General features: G+C 41.3%; 1 protein-coding gene across 2 annotated transcripts; it reads right to left on the bottom strand.

Annotated features, from left to right (window-relative positions):
* Positions 1 to 1,224: 1,224 nt before the first annotated feature.
* TLR8 (toll like receptor 8) lies at positions 1,225 to 21,710 on the bottom strand. 2 transcript variants are annotated; one of them, XM_074391447.1, is made up of 3 exons: positions 21,616 to 21,706; positions 21,253 to 21,355; positions 1,225 to 6,786 (listed from the first exon to the last, which is right to left on the bottom strand). In XM_074391447.1, the coding sequence occupies exon 3, from the start codon at positions 6,778 to 6,780 to the stop codon at positions 3,664 to 3,666; it is 3,117 nt and encodes a 1,038-aa protein (XP_074247548.1). In that variant the 5' UTR covers positions 6,781 to 6,786; positions 21,253 to 21,355; positions 21,616 to 21,706; the 3' UTR covers positions 1,225 to 3,663. The 2 variants fall into 2 exon arrangements, with proteins under 2 accessions (XP_074247548.1, XP_003920362.1); XM_003920313.2 differs by lacking the exon at positions 21,253 to 21,355 and having other exon boundaries at positions 21,616 to 21,710.
* Positions 21,711 to 21,912: the final 202 nt, after the last annotated feature.

The following is a 21,912-nucleotide window of genomic DNA, read 5'->3' as shown; positions in this document are numbered from 1 at the left end:
AGCTCATCCTTTTTTATGGCTGAATAGTACTCCATTGTGTATATGTACCACATTTTCTTTATCCATTCATCTGTTGATGGACACTTAGGTTGCTTCCAAATCTTAGCTGTTGTGAACAGCGCTGCAACAAACATGGCAGTGCAGATATCTCTTCAATATACTGACTTCCTTTCTTTTGGGTATATACCCAGCAGTGGGATTGCTGTGCCATACGGTAGCTTGGTTTTTAGTTTTTTGAGGAACCTCCAAACTGTCCTCCGTAGTGGTTTGCTAATTTACATCCTTACCAACAGTGTATGGAGATTTTCAATAAAATGACTTTTACGCCAAAGATTAGCTTAGGCGAAGTATAGGATCCTGACTTTAAGGGTATCACTTTGCTTTTGGGGCAGAAAGCAGGGACTTTTAAAGGAGAAGTTGACATGAATGGCATGCAGGGAAGAGAGTAAGCAGGTGAGGTGACTTGCTTTTGTGTCTTATGTACCAGGTGGTTGAGGGTGCCATCAAGGGCAGAACTAGATTGTAAAGTGACCATTGTCTCAAGATATCCTCCTGGTGGGAGAGAGTTTTGTTGTGGGCATGCTTTAGGTTGTAAATTGAGTGCTGTCTCTTGAGGCAGTCTCCTGGTGGGTGAGATTTTTTACTCTGGAGCTTCTAAGTAAGCACATAGATAGGCTTGCCCTGTAGGGCGTGCCTGGTGAAGGGAAGATAAAGGTTATCATTGCATTTTTAAAGAGCTAACTAGGGAGTGTGGAAAAGCAGAAAAGAGAAAAGAAGAAAAAAATTTAAATAATAACTCATTTTCTTTCTCTTAAAAAAATAGGGGTGCTTGGTTGTATAATGATAGCTAAACTGTTAATGACTTAAGTATTGGCTCCATTAGCACAAGAACAGAAAACCAAACACTAAATGTTCTCACTCATAAGTGGGTGTTGAACAATGAGAACACACGGACACAGGGAAGGGAACATCAGACACTGAGGCCAGGGGGGTGAGGGGCTAGGGGAGGAATAGCAGGGGTTGGGGGGATTGGGGAGGGATAGCGTTAGGAGAAATACCTAATGTAGATGACGGGACGATGAATGCAGGAAGCCACCATGGCACGTGTATACCTGTGTAACAAACCTGCACGATCTACACATGTACCCCAGAACTTAAAGTAGAATAAATAAATAAATAAGAAATGAAGAATGTGGCAGTACCAGGAGGAGCAGGGAGGCTTGGGGGGACCTCTGGAGAGTCCTTCACACATAACAGAGGCTGACGGCTATGACACAGCTGCCACTTTCCAAAGCCCACTGTTCCTTCCCCTCTTTCACTCCATGGAAACATGCTCCCCTGAGGCCTGCTCTTGAGAAAAATGCAGAGGAGAAGACCTGTCACCAGTGACCCAAGGACTCCCCACAGGTATATTTTGACACAGTGCCAACTGGTGCACATAGTAGGTGCTTATTCAATTTTTGTTGCTTGAACAGTGCAGAATATCTGAATATGAATGACCTGCATCAAAAGAATGGAGATTATTTTTCTGAGTGAGAGTCTCCACTTGATAGGAAAAGGTCCACGGAGTGTGGAGGAGAATCTTTCGGGGTCTGACTCCCAGGTAGCTGATAAAACTCGATCCTCACAGATTCCTCCTCCATAGAAAGTCTCTACCTTTCTTCTAACTAAGGTGCCTTTTGCCGAGAACAGTGGGAAGCACGTGGTTCAACTGGTAGTTTTACAATTGAGGTAAATTTTAATGCAAGGATTATAGATGTGAGATACCACACCCATCTGATCTTGCTTTTAGATATTTGTGCCTATACCGCTACAAGCACAAGCTTAAGCATCGTCATATAAACTCATCATGGTCACGAAACAGGATGCAATGTGACAAAACTAAATTGTCCTTGGCAGACTTGCACTGCTTTCCACTTTGTCCACGTTGAATAACACTATGACACATTATTTTGGTCAGTTTCTTAGAGGCACGTATTAAAGGTAGGTAACTCAAGCTGTAAGATTTAACTAAAAAGGAAGGATAGTACATTGGAGGCTTTTCTTCTTTTCCTTCTGCAAGGACTTCATTTTCTTATGCTTGGATAATTTCTTGTTATTCTTAAGAAAATGTCATTAGATATCTCAAGATTCATACCCATACTGGATAGAGGATGCTGTGGACTGATGGAGAGGAACACGGGGACAGTAGAAGTGGAAAGGGTTGCCAAAGATGTTTCATTTGGGGGAATTGAATGAAGGCTGCCAACAGCCGGGCATTCTGACTTTATGTCTTACAAGGAGGGAATCCAGATAGAATTTCTCCATTTATGGAGTATTATATGCTTTAAAATTAATGTTCTTATGACAGAAATGTACTTGAGGCATTAGATAGGTTACCTAGCTTGATTTAATTATTCCTCATTGTATCTACAATTTATGATACTACTTTGTAACCCACAAATTTATGCAATTATAAATTGTCAATTTACAATCAAAAATTTATTGCATCTTTTTAGAAAAAAAAAGAATCTTAATGTAAAAGCTTCATGAAAATTGCTTCCTCTTTGATTTCTACCAAATAGTTTTTTAAAGAGTTCTCAAAGAATTTAGCACATATGGCAATTTCTTTTATATTAAAGACCAATTTCTCTACCATATATTTATCATACACTCCTCTTGTGAAATGAAATATTTTTATTTATTCATTTCAAGATTTACAGCAATGGCAATTAACAAAATACACCAAAAGCTTCAAATTTAGCTGCATACTTTAAAAAAATGGTTAAGAAGTAAAAGACACTTTAAAAACTATCCATCTCAGTTCTTAAATGGCATCTAACCCTTAGAAGTCAAATATTATAGCAAATATTTGTAAAAGCAACTGTAAATAAAACCAAATGCAACCACAGCATAATATTACCATGTAGCCATAGATATGTGATAAATCTGAACAGCAGCTTAATATTAGGACCATTAGTCACAGTGGCAAAAGTTCTCAGATATTGAAAAGAAGGTGTATTAGGTCAACTACTAAGATGGTCCACAGTGATCCCTGCCTCCTGATATTCACAATCTATGACCAAGATAGCAGGCCATGCCAGGACGACAGTCAAGAGAAAATAGTTTTTGACCAACTGAGGCAATCACAGCTCACCATCTTGGTCTTCAGTTGTTTTCCCTGGACTGAGGTGGTCACTCCCGTGGAACTGGTCAGACCTGTGGTTTACTTCTGACAAATAGAATATAGCCAAAGTGATGGGATATCACTTTTCTGATTAGATTATGAAAGATTGTGACTTCATCTTACAAGCAACCTCTCTTTTTTTGCTAGCTCTGAAGAAGCAAGCTGCCTTGTGGGAGAGGTTCACATAGCTCACATGAGCATAGCCTTTGGCCAATAGCCCAGGAGGAATTGAATCCAGAAAACAACCACATGGATGTGATCCCAGAGATGCCTGTGCCTCTGGTGGACACCTACATTGCAGCCTCTGAGACACCCTGAGCAGAGGACCCAGTTATGCTGTGCCTGGACTGCTGACCCTCAAAAACTCTGGGCTAGCAAATGTCTTGTTTTAAACCACTAAGTTTTGGGGTAATTTGTTACATAGCAATAGATGACTAAGACAGAAATGTCATTCTTTTTTATTTTTATTATGGGGCAAAACCAGGACTTAACATCAGTTAGTATTGCTTAATAGAATCAACATACATATTATTATACCGTGAATCATTTTCAGTTAAGACCACATTTCTTAGAGTTTGCCAAAACAAGCCTTCTGCCTTTGGGTTGTCAGGCCACTGGAGGATGGAGCTCTTACAGATCCGCTGCCGGAGCCTCAAATATTGAGAATGCTGTAACACTGGCTCCAGCAGGATAAATATAATCACATCCATGTTCTCATCCATTAGCCTCTGCAAAGCCAAGTAAAACGCTGTTTTAAAGTTCCAGCTTTTTGCATATTTTTTTGTTAAAACAAATACTGTTTTCTTGCTTTGATTGATGCTCTGCATGAGGTTTTCGATGATGGCCAGTCCCGGGTCCCAATCCCTCTCCTCTAGACAAAGGAGAACGTTTTTGTCTTGACTCTCTTCCAGGTGGTAGCGCAGCTCATTTATCACCCAGTCAGTAACAGAGGCATCTTTGGTGTCATAAGAAATGTAAGCATCATAGAAAGTTTGGGATGTGGAAAGATACCTGTAGCCTTTTACCTTAGCTAAACACACATTATAGATAAACCAAACATCCCAATAAAATAAATGGTGAGCCAGGGCAGCTAACATAACCATGGTGGTTATAAAGAAGGTGAAGAGAAATAATATCACTGCAGTGACATCTGAAACACAAGTTGTTAGCTCCAGATTCACAATACTCTTCCCTCTTTGATCCCCAGGACTGGCACAAATGACATCTACCAGCCTGGGAATTGTGACATTCAGATGTTTATCCATCCATCTTCGGAAATCTCCTATGTCACAGGTGCATTCAAACTCGTTTCCGTGTAGTTCCAAAATAGATAAATTGGTGGTGGTCTTAGTTTCAAGTGCAGATTGGTTGATCATTTTTAGCTGGTTGTAACTTAAATCGATGTGTGCCAGACTACTGACTTCAGAAAGAAAGCCAGAGGGCAGGTGGGAAATCGTGTTATGACTCAGCAGCAGTGTCTGAAGGGAAGATGTAAAATCAGATAGGCTATCAGTTAAAAAGAATAATTTGTTTCTACGTAAGTCAAGCAACTTGAGACAAGGAAACTGCTGGAGTAATGTCCAGTTAAAAAACTGTAATATATTATTATTTATATGTAATTCGGTGAGACTCGCTGGCAAATTAAGGAATGCTTCATTCGGGATATGCTTGAGCTTATTATAGGATAAATCAAGCCGTGTCAGATTCGTGAGACCTTTGAAAATGGAGATATACCTGTTATCATCACCATTCCACAAAATGTCAAGGCGATTGTCACTGAAAACTAATTCTACCAGGGACTTGCTTTCCAGGTTGTACTTATCCGTTAAAGTATAAATGTTGTTGTGGCTCAAGTTTAAAACTTTTAGATTTGTAAGATTTTGAATAAATTCTAGATGATGTGTTACCCCTGCTATTCGGAAATAGTGTGAATTATGACTGAGATCTAGAACTTCCAAGTCAGACAGTTCAGTAAGAGCGCTAGCATTATCGAAGTCTAGTCTATTGTTTGTCAAATCCAAATACTTGACGTGAGGCACGGCTGAAAATTCGGTTCCACTTAACACTTGAGCATTGCTATTTTCAGACAGATTTAAACAGGCAATGTCAGGAAGATTTTCAAATTGCTTTGGCCCAATGAAGAAAATAGAGTTGAGGCTTAAATCTAAGGCTTTGCCATAAGCAGTACATTGTGGCTTTATTAAAGGTCGAGTGAAATGATAAAAATTCGAATGTGGGTCAAACTCAAAATCTGTAGAGCGTCGCTTCAGGATGTGACGTTGAAAAGAGGAACCATTTGCATAACTCTGCCTGGCATCTTTTACCAATGGTGATATTCTGTTTTCTGACAAGTAAATGACTTCCAGTTTGGGGAAATTTTTGAAAAGGGTGAAATCGATTTGCTTAATAAAATTAATACCCAAGTTGATAGTCGATAAGTTTTGAAGCTCCATCAGGGGCTGGAAGTCTTCTTTTCTGAGTTCCTGGAACACATAACCTCTTAAATGCAATGCCCGTAGAGACAAAAGTTTAGAGAAGTTTTTGGAAATATTAATGTGCTGTGGATAACTCCCCTTTTCATAGTTAAAAGACAAGTCAAGTATTTCTAAGCGGGGCAGCATCGTTAAAAACGCCCCGGAGGCTATTTCTTTCATTAAATAGTTGAATTCAAGATCCAGCACCCTCAGATAAGGCATATTTTTAAACCAGGCAGCATCAATCTTCCTGAGGGAAGTGCTAGACAGGTTTAGGTATCGAAGTTGAGTCAAGTTTTGAAAGGCAAAACTATGTATATTAATTGAAGCGCCTCCATGACAAGGTACGCATGGAAATGGGGCATTGAAGCACCTCGGACAGTTCCCGCTTAAATCCAGTAATATCAAATTTGTCAGTCCCTTGAAATCTTCTTCACTAATGTTTTTGATCTGCGTGTTGCTCAAATAAAGTTTGCGTAGGGAGCTTGGCAGTTTGGGTGGCACATGGGAAAGACAATTGAAAGATAGTGATAGCACCTGCAAATTTGTCAACGTTTCAAATACCCCATCTTCTATGTTAGTTTTATTACAAACTTTGTCAAAATAGCAGTTCCAGGCCAAATAGAGACTTTCCAAGTGTACAAGTCTCGAAATGCCCTCTTTGGTTATGTTGTATATATTGTTTTGAATTAGACTAAGTTCTGTCAAAGACTCTGGCAAACCAGAGGGTATTTGGGGTAATTGGTTGTCTTCAAGCAGTAATTCCCTTAGGTTTTTTAGGTTGAGGAATGCCCCATCTGTGATATTCAAGATATTCGACTGTATACCAGGATTTCTGTCCTGGTGCTGAACATTGGGGTTGTGGTTTAGATTTATTTTAGTGAGGTTTTGCAGCCCTTGAAATGATTCATTCGTTATGTGTGTGATGAAATTATCAGACAGGTCTAGTTCTGTCACATATTTGCCCACCGTTTGGGGAACTTCATGTAGTCGACGATTGCTGCACTCTGCAATAACAGAGCCATTTTGCTTTTTCTCATCACAAGGATAGCTTCTAGAATAATTTTCTTCAGTGAATAACTCATAGGAACCAGATATTAGCAGGAAAAAGCAGATCAGCACTGATGACTGAAGGAACATGTTTTCCTAAGGAAAATAAAAAATGGAAGCACAATATTAGTGTAGCAGTATTTGCCAGGTGTTTTGTAAATAAATTAGAAGTGCTACACCATACTTGTATGAGTTTTGAAGTGTGCGTTTGCTTAACAGTTACATAAATTGCGTCAGATTAGGTCCAGAATGATTTTCCTTTTTACTATGTTCAGCTTCACGGTGCTAAAAGAAGTTGAAGATGGGCTGGGTGTGGTGGCTCACACCTGGAATCCCAACATTTTGGGAGGCCGAGGTGGGAAGATGGTTTGAGCCCAGGAGTTTGAGACCACACTGGGCAACGTAAGGAGACCCTGTCTGCACATAAAAAAATTTAAAAAAAAATTAGCCAGCTGTAGTGGTGCATGCCTATAGTACCAGCTACTCGGGAGGCTGAGGTGGGAGGATGGCTTGAGCTCCTGAGGTCGAGGCTGCAGTGAGCCATGGTCCTGCCACTGCACTCCATCCTGGACAACAGAGTGAGACCTTGTCTCAAAAACCAAAATAAAAGGAGGTTGAAGATGAAGCTATCTGAGATTACGATGATAAGACGACCTGGGAAACTTCCGCAGAGGCCGTTAATCAAGATACTCCACCACTATAAGGACTTTAAGCTGGACCACAGCTACGGTTTATCAGTCTATAGCTTAACAAGCTATATATTTATAGCCTCAACCTACTGACATGACACTTGATGAAACTTTGGCCAGCCCCCCAAGGAGAATTCAGATGCAACTTCTAATATGGTATCATGCAAGATCTTCAAGGCAGAGTCATCTTTACCTTATCTGTACAACCACATCTCTCTTACTGGTATTTCCCACAATTTTTTTATACCTCTATGGTGACATATGTTATGTTTTCTTCTTGCATGACTGGAAAGTGGACACCTTATGTTGATAATAATAAACAAAATGTTAGGTATTGTGCTAAGTGCTTCATAAACATTTCATCACCCACATTAATGCTCATAGGAACATGACGCAGTAGGTCCTATTATTACCTATATTTTGTAGATGAAAAAACAAACTCAGTGACTTAAGTACCTTTCTGAAGGAAGGTACGTTGTAGTGCTGGGACTTGAGCCAATCTGATTTCAAAGTCATATTTTTAACAACTAAGCCATCATGCTACACAATCTCCTTTTGAGATCCTTGTGCCTTAACAGTGCCTCAAATGTAAACAGCAGTCAAAAAACTGTTTGGGGGATGACTATTACTCAACAGGTTCCTTATCACACAAACATTAGCATTAATAGCTATTTACTTGCTAATTTTGAAACTTCCCTAGGGAAGACACAGGTGCTTTATATTTTTATACACCCCCAGTAACACAGGAGAGTGCCTCACTTTCTGTAACTGTTTCTTAATAAATAGAGGGCTGAATGTATCAGTTTTGGTGACCATACAATGCAACAAACAGATTAATGTGATCCGTTTGATCAAGGGTTATAATTAAGAGAACTCTCAAAAATCTTCTTTCAATAGATACGGAAACGAGCCTAGATTTTTCACTAAAGCCAAAATCATGTCTCTATTATGGGTTAAACCAGATAGGTGCCTTCTTTTTAAATTCTCCTAAAATTTAGGGCTGGTGAACTAACACCTTTATATGTCACACCCTTGCTATGTTATAAAAGATTTTTATGTGGACGTTGATTATTCTAAGGCTCAATAATTATTGCCCATTTGTAACAGCCAAGGAAAAGCCAGCTCCTTTTGAGATGGAAATTGAAGTGGAGCAGAACTCCCAGTCTGGTTCAGTTGCTTGTAGTTGTTTTCAAATGCAACACTATGGTGATGTTGCTGCTTAATGTTTAACTTGCACTAAAACAAGGCTCTAATATACCTGGTGTGGTAGGCAGAATTTTAAGACGGCCCTATGAATTTTGTCCTGGGTATTACTGCTGTGATGGCATTTTATTATATGGGATATGGGAATTTATCTGGATGGGCTTAATCTAATCACATGAGCCTTTGAAAGCAGAACTTTTTTTCTGGTTATCGGCAGCAGGAAAAGTCAGAGGGGTAGGACGTATGACAGAATTGGGTGCACGATTTCTGGCTTGAAGATGTGGGACCCCCACAACAAGGAATGCAGGCAGCCTGTGGAAGCTAAGGGTGGCTCTCTGCAGGTAGCTAGCAAGGAAATGGGGTTTGCGCAGCAGCGGTGGTGGTGGAGTGGTGAGTCGAACAACAACTGCAAGGAACTGAAATCACTTGACAATCTGGATGAACCTGGAAACAAATGTTTACTCAGAGTCTCCAGTTGAGAGCCCACCTTGGCTTTATGAGACCTGGAGTAGAGAACTCAGGTCAACCTGCCCAGATTCTGACTTACGGAAATTTAGGCCAATCAATGGGTGTTGTTTGAAGCCCCTACATTTGGAAGAGATTTGTTCTGCAGTAATAGAAATCTAATACATCTAGATGCTATGGATTCTAAGATGATTTATGGCTTGAAAACATGGAGCTCCTACAGAGGCAGCCACGGGTCTCCAGGCTTCACATCTGCACTGGGATACATAGGCATAACAAAGGAAGGGGCAATGGGGCAGAGACAGGCAAGGCAGTTTGTGGGAGATGCCACAGGCAGTGCTGTGTTTGCTCAGGCACCTGAGCAGATCTGAACCTGTGTGATTTCCAAGTCTCAACGTTGCTAGGTTTCAAAGTCACTTCCAGACTCATCCCTGCCTTTATTAGCTAGGGTGGCCAGGGGAGTCTGTTTGATTACTCTCACAATATATGAATTGGCTCCCAGTCTCGTGGGGAAAACAGATATGACTTAAACACAACATTACAAGGTTTTCACTGTGATTAAAAAAAGAGAAGTGCATGACACCGTAAGAGCCTAATGAGGTGAATTTGGCCTAGTGGTGGAAACTAGAGAAGATTTCCATAAAGAAGTGAATCCTACGCTGAGACGGGTGGATCACCTGAGGTCAGGAGTTCAAGGCCAGCCTGACCAACATGGAGAAATCCCATCTCTACTAAAAATACAAAATTAGCCGAGTGTGTTGACATATGCCTGTAATCCCAGTTTCTTGGGAGGCTGAGACAGGAGAATCGCTTGAACCTGGGAAGTGGAGGTTGCAGTGAGCCGAGATCGTGCCACTGCACTCCAGCCTGGGCAACAAGAGTGAAACTTCATCTCAAAAAAAAGAAGTAAAACCTGAACTGCAATTCGAAAATTGAGTAGGCATGTGGAAGGCATAACCAGGATGTCAAAGGAATTTTTCAGGAAAAGGGAGTGGCATGTGCGAAGGCCCTGTGTCTATTCCAGTGACTTTCCCAGGTTGTGCCTCCAGAGAAGCCCTGAGACAAGGAATTCAGAGAGATGTGGTATGGGCCTGAGAAGAGGCACATCAGCTTTCGTGTTTGCCTCAGTAGGACTGCTTGCCACGGTACGGCCTAGAGGACTGGGATGGCGCAGAGGAAGTGGCTAATGGAGATATCATTGAGGTTCTCATTATCGTTATGTCACCACATTGAGTGGACATTTTTCAGTCCTCATCTTATTGAGCACGTAAATTTAAGAGACTGAGAGAAAGCCAGGGACTTCAGACCAGGTGCAGTGGCTCACGCCTTAATCCCAGCACTTTGGGAAGCTGAGGCAGGTGGATCACTGGAGCTCATGAGTTCAAGACCAGCCTGGGCCGTGTGGTGAGATCCTGTCTTTACAAAAAATACAAAAATAGATAGCAGGTCATGGTGGCACATGCCTATGGTCCCAGCTATTCAGGAGGCTGAGGCTGGAGGATTGCCTGAGCCTGAGCGGTGGAGGCTACAGTGAGCCATGATTGCACCGCTGCACTCTAGCCTGGGGGACAGAGACCACTCTTCTCAAAAAAGGAAAAAAAGACCAGAGTGGTTTTTTAAAAATATTTATTAAATTGACAACCAAAAATTGTGTGTATTTACGATGTACAACATGGTGTTTTGAAATATGTATAGTTGTGGAATGGCTCAGTCAAGCTAATTCACATCTGCATCACCTCATATATTTACCATTTTTTGATGGTAAGAACACTTTAAATGGACCCTTCTAGTGATTTTCAAGTGTGTAATATATTATTGTTAACTATAGTCGCCATATTGTACAATGGAGCTCTACAATAGAACTTTTCCCTCCTGCCTAACTGAAATGTTGTGTCCTATGACCAACCTCTCCCCTATCCGCCTACACCCCCAAGAGTGGATTTTGATCTTCATCTGAGAAGTGATGTGAGGCTTTCAAGGTTTTAAGCAAGGTGGCACCATGCTTAGATCGATTCTGCAGTGGTCACTGGCAAGAGGGCACAGGACTTCAGTCATGAGATGATGGGAGTTTGAACTAGGGTGGTGGCAATAGAGATAGAAAAAATGCATTCAAGAGATATTTAGGAGGTACGTTTGAGAGACATAGCAATGGACGAATAAAGGGAGGTAGAGGTTGCGAGGGACAGGGATGCAATCAAAGTGACTTCTAGGTTCCTGGTCTGTGCACCTGGATGGATGGATGTCATTCACTGAGAAGGAAGATTGGGGTGAGGGCTGTCATTAATTAAATTTGACAGGTTGCTTTTGAGTTGCATCTGTGATATTCAAGTAGAGATACCCAGTCGGCGGTTGAGTGTGTGGGTCTGAAGCTCAGAGGAAAGTTCTGATAGAGGAATGAATTTGGGAGTCATGACAATTGAAGCCATGGGTATGAATGAGATCATTCAGGGTAGTGTAAGGCATAAAGCATCTTCCATGCTTCCGTTTTATAAAAAATTTTCTCCTCTTTTTTTCTAGTAATTTTTTATGATTTCATTTTCTTATCCCGTTGGAATTGTTTAGGTATAAAATGTGAGGTTGACACCCACATTATTTTTTTCTTTTTTCTTTTTTTAGGTTTTGTCAATTTACTTCACATAAGAAGAGCGTAGTTCAGGCCTTTACCATTTAGTAACAAAAACAGCCTGTACAGAAAACCCAAAGGCAACCACATAGCACATGTAAAATGTGCAAATATAATTTAAAACACAAGTTATCCTATAGCATTTGCAAGATAGAATTTCATAGTAATTAAGGAATCTACTTCATTCTAACGCAAGTCTTTTGCATGTATAGCCAATGCAAATCTACAAGGCACAACTTAGCGCTGATGCTACAGTGTGAAACACACATCCTCAGATTATTTATTTGAAGATATTAAAATAACATCATGTTTATTATTTTTTAATGAGTCGAGCTCATTTCTAAAGCTTCATAAAGCATTACACTGATAACATGTGTTATCAGGACAAGCTGTTCCCTGAACTTAAAAGGTGAAAGACAAGACCCTATGTTGTTACCCTGTATTAAAAAAGGAAATATACATATATGTACACAGAAACCCCATATCACAGACAAGAAACTTCCCATAATCCAAAGGGAGGCCATTTCCTTATTGGCAAAGGTGCACATTACAGTATTTCTTGACAGTTAAAAATTACACACTTACCACCTGTTTTGGTCAGTCTTGCTATAAAAAGACACTGAAATAGACAGTTTTCTTCAGTAAGGTAAAGACAATGTCTAATTTAGAAAATCTTCCTCTTGAGATTGCACAGTGAAAGCATGATTTAATCAAATATAAAAGCTTATTGCTTTTTGTTTTTGAGGCAGTTTCACTTAGTTGATCAGGCTGGAACGCCATGGCACAGTCTTGGCTCACTGCAACCTTCACCTCCTGGGTTCAAGCAATTCTCCTGCCTCAACCTCCCGAGTAGCTGGGATTACAGGCACCTGCCATCATGCCCGGCTAATTTTTGTATTTTTAGGAGAGATGGGGTTTCTCCATGTTGGCCAGGATGGTCTTTAACTCGTGACCTCAGGTGATCCACTTGCCTCGGCCTCCCAAAGTGCTAGGATTACAGGCATGAGCCACCGTGCTCAGCCAATATTTTTTTCTAAATGGAGACCCATTTACCGTAACTTTGTTAATTGGATGATCTTTTGCTCACTGATTTGATAAGTTTCCTGTATCACATACTAACTCTTCTGTTATCTGGATCTATTTCTAGGCTTTCTGCTCTGTTTCATCAATACGTTAGTATTTAATACATACTTGGTACAAATATGTAATAGATATATGCATATTAAATATTACATGTTTAATATGGAAATACTTTTAATGCATTAATGGAAAGAAAAATAAACCAATAGAAAAATGGACAAAAATATATTAACAGTTCACATAAAAAGGCAACATAAATTGCTTTTTTTTTTTTTTTTTTTTTTTTTTTTTTTTGAGACGGCGTTTCGCTCTTGTTACCCAGGCTGGAGTGCAATGGCGCGATCTCGGCTCACCGCAACCTCCGCCTCCTGGGTTCAGGCGATTCTCCTGCCTCAGCCTCCTGAGTAGCTGGGATTACAGGCACACACCACCATGCCCAGCTAACTTTTCGTATTTTTAGTAGAGACGGGGTTTCACCTTGTTGACCAAGATGGTCTCGATCTCTCGACCTTGTGATCCACCCGCCTCGGCCTCCCAAAGTGCTGGGATTACAGGCTTGAGCCACCGCGCCCGGCCATAAATTGCTTTTAAAGCATAGGAAATGATACCCAACGTCACTCAAAAATTACACTGTCGGCTGGGCGTGGTGGCTCCTGCCTATAATCCCAGCACTTTGGGAGGCTGACAGGGATGGATCACCTGAGGTTGGGAGTTCAAGACCAGCCTGACCAACATGGAGAAACCCTGTCTCTACTAAAAATACAAAATTAGCCAGGTATGGTGGCGCATGCCTATAATCCCAGCTACTCAGGAGGCTGAGGCAGAAGAATCACTTGAACCCAGAAGGCAGAGGTTGCGGTGAGCCGAGATTCCACCACTGCACTCCAGCCTGGGTAACAGGAGCAAAACTGTGTCTCAAAAAGAAAAAAAAATTATACTGCCATACCATTTTACACTGATTTATTATGCAGTCGAGGATGTGGGGAAACAAGTACTCTTATATTTTGCTGGTAGGAGTCTAAATTAACTCCACCTCTAAGTTGGAGAGTAATGTGTAATATCTATATAATTGGAGTCAGCAATTTCAATTCTAGAAGTAAATTCTAAAGACACACCCTCAAATATGCAAATGTCTATATACAAGGATGTTCTTTGCAAGGGCTGTTGACAATAACAAAAGACCAGAAATAATATAAATGCCTATGAGTAGTAGTCTGGTTAAATAAATGATGTTATGTTCACACAATGGAATACCTTGTGGCCATTAAACAGATAAGGCAATTCTATATTCTTTCATTCATTAAATATTTACTAGGCAGCTATTTTATTTCAGGAACCGTATTTGAGTTGCACATAAAACAGTGCACGAAACAGATTAAAATTCTTGCTGGTTTTGAAAGATAGAAGTTAGATGGTGAAAGTACTGTGAAGAAAAATAACTGGGAAGGGAAATGGTTATGCAGAATGTACCTCAACAGGGACTTGTCTGATGATTTTGCCGTGATTAAACTGAGACAATGGGTCTAGGGGAGGAAGGTCACAGAAGGGCAGGGCCATTCTAGCCATATCATATGAAGGGTGCATGCTATCAATATGCCTTTCACTGTTTATGTGTAGCTTGATCATCTGGCTGAGGTGGTGTTTGTCAGGTCTTTATTATAATTTTTAACTATAGATTAACACAAATTAGTTTTTAAGGCCCAAGGAAATATGTCAGGGCAAGGCCAGATTTCAGACTCCCTTTGCATGCTAAACAAAACATTGTTGGTAGGTGACACATGTTTAGGTGGACACTTGGGCGGGTCCAGAGGGCAGGAGCCTCACTAGCCTGTAGGTAAGGCCTCAACATACGATTTCAAAATCGTATGAAAAAATATAAGGCAAAGATATGAAAAAAATATAAGGCAAAGAGCAATTGAGGGGGAAATCCTCTAGGGGCCGCTAGAGACCAAAAGTAGAATCTTGATCTTAACAAAATTCTATTCTTTTACTATTGCTTTAATGGGAGCATCCGAATGTTAGGTTCTCGTTCGTTCTCTCTTTTCTCTCTCTCTCTCTTCTCTCTCTTCTCTTCTCTTCTCTTCTCTTCTCTTTTCTCTCTTCTCTCTTCTCTCTCCTCTCTCCTCTCTCCTCTCTCCTCCTCTCTCCTCTCTCCTCTCTCCTCTCTCCTCTCTCCTCTCTCTTCTCTCCTCTCTCCTCTCTCCTCTCTCTCTATCTCTTTCTCTTTCTCTTTCTCTCTTTCTTTATTTTTCTTTCTGGATAAAAATGGCCTCCAGGAGAGTCTAAAGCAGCTTAAAACAAACTATAGGCCATGGAAATGGCCAGAGCATTCCAAAAGACATTTTTCACTTAAGAGTTTGAGGTTTCTAATGCTGCCTGCACCAAAAAGTACTGAAGTAAGAAATAAGAGTTGACAAATTCCAAATACTGATTTTGAAAAGCACAGGCCAGGCGTGGTGGCTCATGCCTGTAATCCCATCACTTTGGGAGGCCAAGGTGGGCAGATCACAAGGTCAGGAGATCACGACCACCCTGACTAATACAGTGAAACCCCATCTCTACTAAAAATACCAAAAAATTAGCCGGACGTGGTGGCATGCACTTGTAATCCCAGTTACTCGGGAGGCTGAGGCAGGAGAATTGCTTGAACCTGGGAGGCAGAGGTTGCAGTGAGCCAAGACCATACTACTGCGCTGCAGCCTGGGTGACAGAGCGAAACTTCATCTCAAAAAAAAAAGAGAGAGAGAGAGAGAGCGACGTATATAAATGGGAAGGGCAAGAAATGGTGAGCAGGTTGCTTGCAGAGAAGTTGGGAAAACTCATTGCTCCACCTTCTATATTCTGTGCAGGACCGCACAGAGTTTGAATGGATTGCCAATGCTCGCTTTGCAGGGTACTCTGCTCAAGTCCATAGGAGTGCTGTGTAACCATGCCCAGCAGTGGGGAACTGCAGCTCCCAGCAGCCACTGACCTCAGAAGACAGAGCAGAGACCAAATGCCCAGCAAGACCTGCACCTTCTGAGCCAAGTTCTTCCTTTCAGCTGCACCCATGCTTCTGACTACCAAATGTTGTAGCTCCAAAGAATATCAAAGGGCATCTGGTTCCAGATGAAGTGAGAAGGATACTAAGGAGAAGTCAGCCTCATTATAGCAGAACCAATTGGTAGAAACCATCCAGCCTAGCAGAAGAGAAGTATGCAAATAAAACAGAGAAAGAGCAACTCTGTAATAACTTAGAGAAATGGCAACTTTGCAAATAAAATAGAGGAATAAAGTACCACTATGCAAATAGAGAGTGAGAGAGAGCACACAACCAACTTCCACTGGTTGAACCTAACAGTTGGGTACTCCCATTAAAGCAACAGTAAAAGAATAGAATCCTGTAAGATCAAAGAAAGCATAGGTGAAGATGACAGCTAACAAGAAATATGTACAAAGTTTAAGAAGATGGAAAGCAGATGGAAGAACAGTAGATGGGGCAGAGCAAAGCAGAGAAGGCTGAAGCGTACGGCCCCGTGCCTTCTGTGCCGGAAGAGAAGTCCATCCTTAATGTCAACAGCTGATGGTATAATGGGGCTCAGGCCAGGCCCCAGGGACCAGTTAAGACAAGGAGGAGATGCTTACTAGAAATGAGTATTAGATTGGGAGCTGATGAAGTGAAGAACGTGGACTCAGTAGAAGTGACAGAAAAGAGAATCAAAAAAGGGGAGTGCTTAGGTTGAGTTGTATCCCCTAGTAGATGATTTCAAGTCCTAACCCCTGGTACCTGTGAATGCAACCTTACTTGAACTGTGTGGATGTCATCAAGTTAAAATGGGATCATACTGAATTAAGGTGGGCCATGATCCAATAACTGAGCTCCTTATAAGAAAATGGGAATTTGGAAATAGACACATAGGAAAGAAGGCCATCCACATGAGAGAGGCGAAGGCTAGAGAGACGCAGCGATAAGCCAGAGAAAATGAAGTATTGCTGGCTACCACCAGAAGCTGGGAGAAGGGCGTGAAACAGATTTTTCCTTCTAACCCCTTAAGAAGGAACCGGCCGTGCCCACAACATGTTAGTTTCTGACTTGTGGTTTCCGGAACTGTGAGAGAATACATTTTTGCTGTTTTTATCCACCATGTTTGTGGTACTTTGTTTCAGTAGTCCTGGGAAACAAATCAAGTAAGAGCAGAGAATAGGTAAATGACAGTTGTTCTGTGAAACCCCCTGCTGAGACAAGTTCAAGCTGCCAGAAAAAAAGCCCTTTGCCTGGCACGCCCATGAGCTCACTGAAATGAGCATCCTGATGAGGATGACTGGGGCTTTGTGGTCCAGATCTTTCACTGGGGTTGCCTTGGAGCACCCAGAGAAAAGCAAAATCTACTTTTTTTTTTTTTTTTTTTGAGATGGAGTTTCCCTCTTGTTACCCAGGCTGGAGTGCAATGGCGCAATCTCGGCTCACCGCAACCTCCACCTCCTGGGTTCAGGTGATTCTCCTGCCTCAGCCTCCTGAGTAGCTGGGATTACAGGCACGCGCCACCATGCCCAGCTAATTTTTTTGTATTTTTAGTAGAGACGGGGTTTCACCATGTTGACCAGGATGGTCTCGATCTCTCGACCTCGTGATCCACCCACCTCGGCCTCCCAAAGTGCTGGGATTACAGGCTTGAGCCACCGTGCCCGGCAAAATCTACTTCTTTAAAGAAAACTTATGAATCATGAAAAAAGAAAACTTACGAATCACGAAAAAAACAGAAATCTGCCCAACTTCTCCTCTTTCTGCCAAGTACAGCTATTGGTACTGAGGAAGCGATTTCACAGCATTTTTTCTATTTTCCATAAATCATCTGTTCTTTGGTTAAGTCCACAGTACACGACCTGCCAGTTTTCTTCTGCAGATGCTGAAGGAACCAGACAGCACAATAAAAACAACCTCTGTCCTCACCCAAATCTTCCTTCTGAAATTGGATACTCATGGCCACCAAACACATTTTTAAAAGACCAGAGCAGTTTGAAGAACAGCTCAGAAAGTCTGCCTTCACTGAAAACTCACTCCCTGAGTGTTGCAATGAGCAGAGAGGCCACACCTAGAATTCACCCGAAGGGGAAGGCTGCAAGCTACGCAGAGACCAGATGTGTGGGCACAAAGGTAGGGACTCCTCTAGGTGAGGCTAAAATAAATCCCACATAGTATGCAGTGCAGGTGGTCTGGGAGGGGCCTAAAGCTGCCTGCCTGGAATAAACAGCTTTTTACATTTTTAGACTCCTTTCCCATGCTGGAGGAGCTATTTTGCAAAGATGATTCCTTCCTTCTCCCTTTTCAAAGGCTTCTTTCAGGGTCTCCTGGGATAGGTTCTGCTGATGTTCCTTAACACTGAAGTGTCAAGAGAACTTGTTGATATAAAATATAATAAATCTCCTCAATTCAATTACTTAGCTGTTTCAGCAGAATGTTTGGATTCAACCAGAGTTGAATTTTTGCCAGACTGAAAATAGCTCTAATTTTTAATGGATTCCGATTCATTCATAATTAACAATGTTGGCCACTGATACATGATGAAAGGAAATAAAGAAATGGTTATGCAGGTAAAAATTGTCACTTTAGGTGAAATTTACAATTAATCATAGATACTTTATTTTACCCATCCCAAATTCAGTGGATTCACTAACAGCTTTGGAAGACAAAAGAAAACATGACCACATTAAGTGCACTTAACAGTGAAGAGATGAGTCCTGACTTAACATACACAAAAATATGAAAAAGTTGGTTATTGGATGCTGGGAAATAGGGTAGGGAGCGTTTTTTTAATCCTCAAAAAAGTCAGTGAAGTCCATGAGGCCCCTGCCTTACAGACATGGGACCTGAGGCTCAGAGAGGTAAATGTTTTCCAGGTCACTCAGATGGTAGGTGGTAGAGTTGAAAGTGACCCCAGCTCTACCCGAGTAGATGAATTTGGACGGCTGAAGCCAAGGGGCTAATTGGCCATGATCTGGTTTCAGTGATCAGCAGAGATCTCACAGCCCTATGTGGAACCTCCAAGACTCAAATGCTGGTGGTGGATTTTCCACGTTCCCTTTCTGCACTGATCAGGCTACCACAGAGAACTTCCAGAGTCTCTGTCATTCCTTAGAAGCACAGGAAATCTACCCATTTTAGATATACGCAATAACTAGCAGCTCTTTGTAACTGTCCGCAAAATGAACACAACCTGTTCTCTGCTAATGCCAGTACAGAACCACAAGTTATGCATTTAAATTACTATGTCTTATAGCAGGAGTGTCCAATCTTTTGGTTTCTCTGGACCACACTGGAAGAAGAAGATCTGTCTTGGGCCACACATAAAATACACTAACACTAGCAATAGCTGATGGGCTAAAAAAAAGAATAGCAAAAAATTCTCACAGTGTTTCAAGAAAGTTTACAAATTTGTGTTGGGCCATATTCAAAGCTGCCCTGGGCTTTATGTAGCTCGTGGGCCGAGGGTTGGACAGGCTTGTCTTATAGTCTTGAATAGTCATAAATTGGGAATGCTGATTTAAAAATAACAAATCCCTCAACTCCATTTAATAACCGAGTTGAACTCAGAAATGTTCCATTGGAATGACATTCCCTCAATGGATCCTGGAGGTGACACTAAGATGCACTTACAAATAATGTCCAACTGCATTTCAAAGACTGACCTTTCCTGTGAGACACACCTTAATATTCTGTAAGTCTGGGGTCTTCCATAAGACTTCTCTCTCTCTCATAAACTCAGAGGTTCTTTGATTATTATAGTGAAAGGATGAGAATCAGTGATTGAAAGAGGAGAATGAACTCCATCAACTGCCCTCACCCTTATCTGCAGCCTCAGCTTTTCAGAGAAAGCATACTTAGAACTTTTATTTTGCTTTCTAAAACCAAACCAAGATTGCTAGTGAATACATTCCAGCTCTTCCTGGAGCCCTCCTAGCCACCTAAAAAAAAAATGGGACTGTGCTTTTTAACAGAAGGACCAAAAAACTGCTTATTCTTAACTTTGGCTGCACAGTGCAGGTACTTAGGAATTCTAAAAGCTACAAATGCCAAGGCCCATATCCAGAGATTTCGGTTTCATCGGTCTGGGGTTCAGTCTGGGCAGCAGGAGTTTTTAAAGCTCCCCCTGTGATTTGAGTCCATTGCCAAGGCTAAGAACCTCTGCCCTTAGGCAGGAGGTCAGCCAGGTCCTTGACCTCCATTGGCCACCAATGGGAGCGAAGTGGCCATTTTTGCAAGTTTGATTTGATTTTATTATTATTCTATTTACCTTTTTTTTTTTTTTTTAATTTTTTGAAACAGCGTCTTGCTCTGTTGCCAAGGCTGGAGTGCAGTGGCGCAATCTCTGCTCATTGCAACCTCTGCCTCCCAGGTTGAAGTGATTCTCCTGCATCAGCCTCCTGTGTAGCTGGGACTACAGGTGCATGCCACCACACCTGGCTAAATGTTTGTATTTTTAATAGAGATGGGGTTTCACCATGTTGGCTGGGTTGGTCTTGACCTCCTGACCTCAAGTGACGTGTCCACCCTCGGTGTCCCAAAGTGCTGAGATTACAGGCGTGAGCCACCGGGCCCCACCTGTTTACCAATGTCCTATAGTACAGTTATACTGACTATCACAGCAGCTTACAAATAACAAGTAGAAATTGGATAATTTCAACTGCAATCCCATATGTGTCATTGATCCAGATGACCCAATTCCATATGGGCCACCTAGAGTCATTTTGTAAAGCATCTTAAAATTTTAGTGCAGAATTAATTTACCTTCAAGATCCATAATGAACATTAGGTGGATATAAAAATTAACTTCAGGCCAGGCGCGGTTGGCTCACACCTCTGATCCTAGCACTTTGGGAGGCCGAGGCGGGTGGATCACCTGAGGTCAGCCAGCCCAGCCAACATGATGAAACCCAGTCTCTACTAAAAATACAAAAATTAGCTGGGTATGGTGGCATGCGCCTGTAGCCCCAGCAACTTGGGAGGCTGAGGCAGGAGAATCGCTTGAACCCAGGAGGCAGAGGTTGTAGTAAACCGAGATTGCACCACTGCACTCCAGCGTGGGTGACAGAGCAAAAAAAAAAAAAAAAAAAAAAAAAAACAACAACAACAACAACAAAAAAACCACTTCAGAAAACTTCAGTGTACATTAAATTGTTGTCAAAATTGACTCCAAGGACTTTGGGGGAAAATATATGGAACATTTTGGATGAGACTCTCTTGCAGTCAGACTTTTCAATGGCTCTTAAAACTCATTGAATTTTCTAGAAAATATGTAATTTAAAAAGAAGTGTAAAGTTTGTTTTTAGTCTGACAGTTCTTCACAACAACAAAAACGAACCACCTGCTATGTCTAGACAGTGTAAAATAATAATTACAGAAATTGTAGCATGTTATTATGTTAAGCCCAGGCTTCACTAGGCTCTAGCAATTGACCTACGTATGTGAAGGAAGACAGTTTGTTCTTTTCCACAGAAACAGCAAAGCAAAAATATTTCCCTCACCTTCTCCTCCAATCCTGTTGTTCTGGAAGAGATAACTGTCTCTGGTAGGGGCCAGTAAGTAATATTTCCAGTTCAATTTCTAACTTGGAATTGTCTTCTTTTCCTGTTCAAATTAGTAAGATCATCACTGCATTTGATTTTCAAAATTTACTCTCTAAGTTCTTTATACTAACATACACACAAAGTAAAGTTCATAGCAAGCCGCTTGATCTCCATTTAGAGTGGTTTCAGTCTTTAATTCTCATCCTTATTTGCCCATTTATTACTTTCTTGGTTCACACCATTTGCCGCCAACCCAGATTTCTGGGTCAGAAATCCCATATTCTGTTGGAAAGCTTTGCTAAAGAAATATAAGTGACTTACCATGTTCCTGTGGTTCTTTCTAATTTTTCATTCTGCAATTTGCAGCAGCGCAGAATGGATACCCTCTATGTGGGAGGTGGCCGAGAAGAGAAACTGGCTAACTTCCTGAAATGGGCCTATTTACCCTCAGCAGAACCTAGCGTGTGCTTTACAGAAGTTTACGTAAAAAGAAGGGAACTTGTGATTTCTTAGCTGTTGCCAAATCATTTATTGACTGTGCTTTAAAACTATGAAACTGAAGTTGGGGGAAAAGTCGTTTATAAAACAGCTTAAATACAACCCAAGTCAGACACATGG

Source organism: Saimiri boliviensis, chromosome X (genome assembly GCF_048565385.1).
Source record: "Saimiri boliviensis isolate mSaiBol1 chromosome X, mSaiBol1.pri, whole genome shotgun sequence".
Lineage (NCBI taxonomy): Eukaryota > Metazoa > Chordata > Mammalia > Primates > Cebidae > Saimiri > Saimiri boliviensis.
The sequence above is the reverse complement of the archived record's forward strand: the minus strand, read 5'-3'. Positions and strand labels throughout refer to the sequence as shown.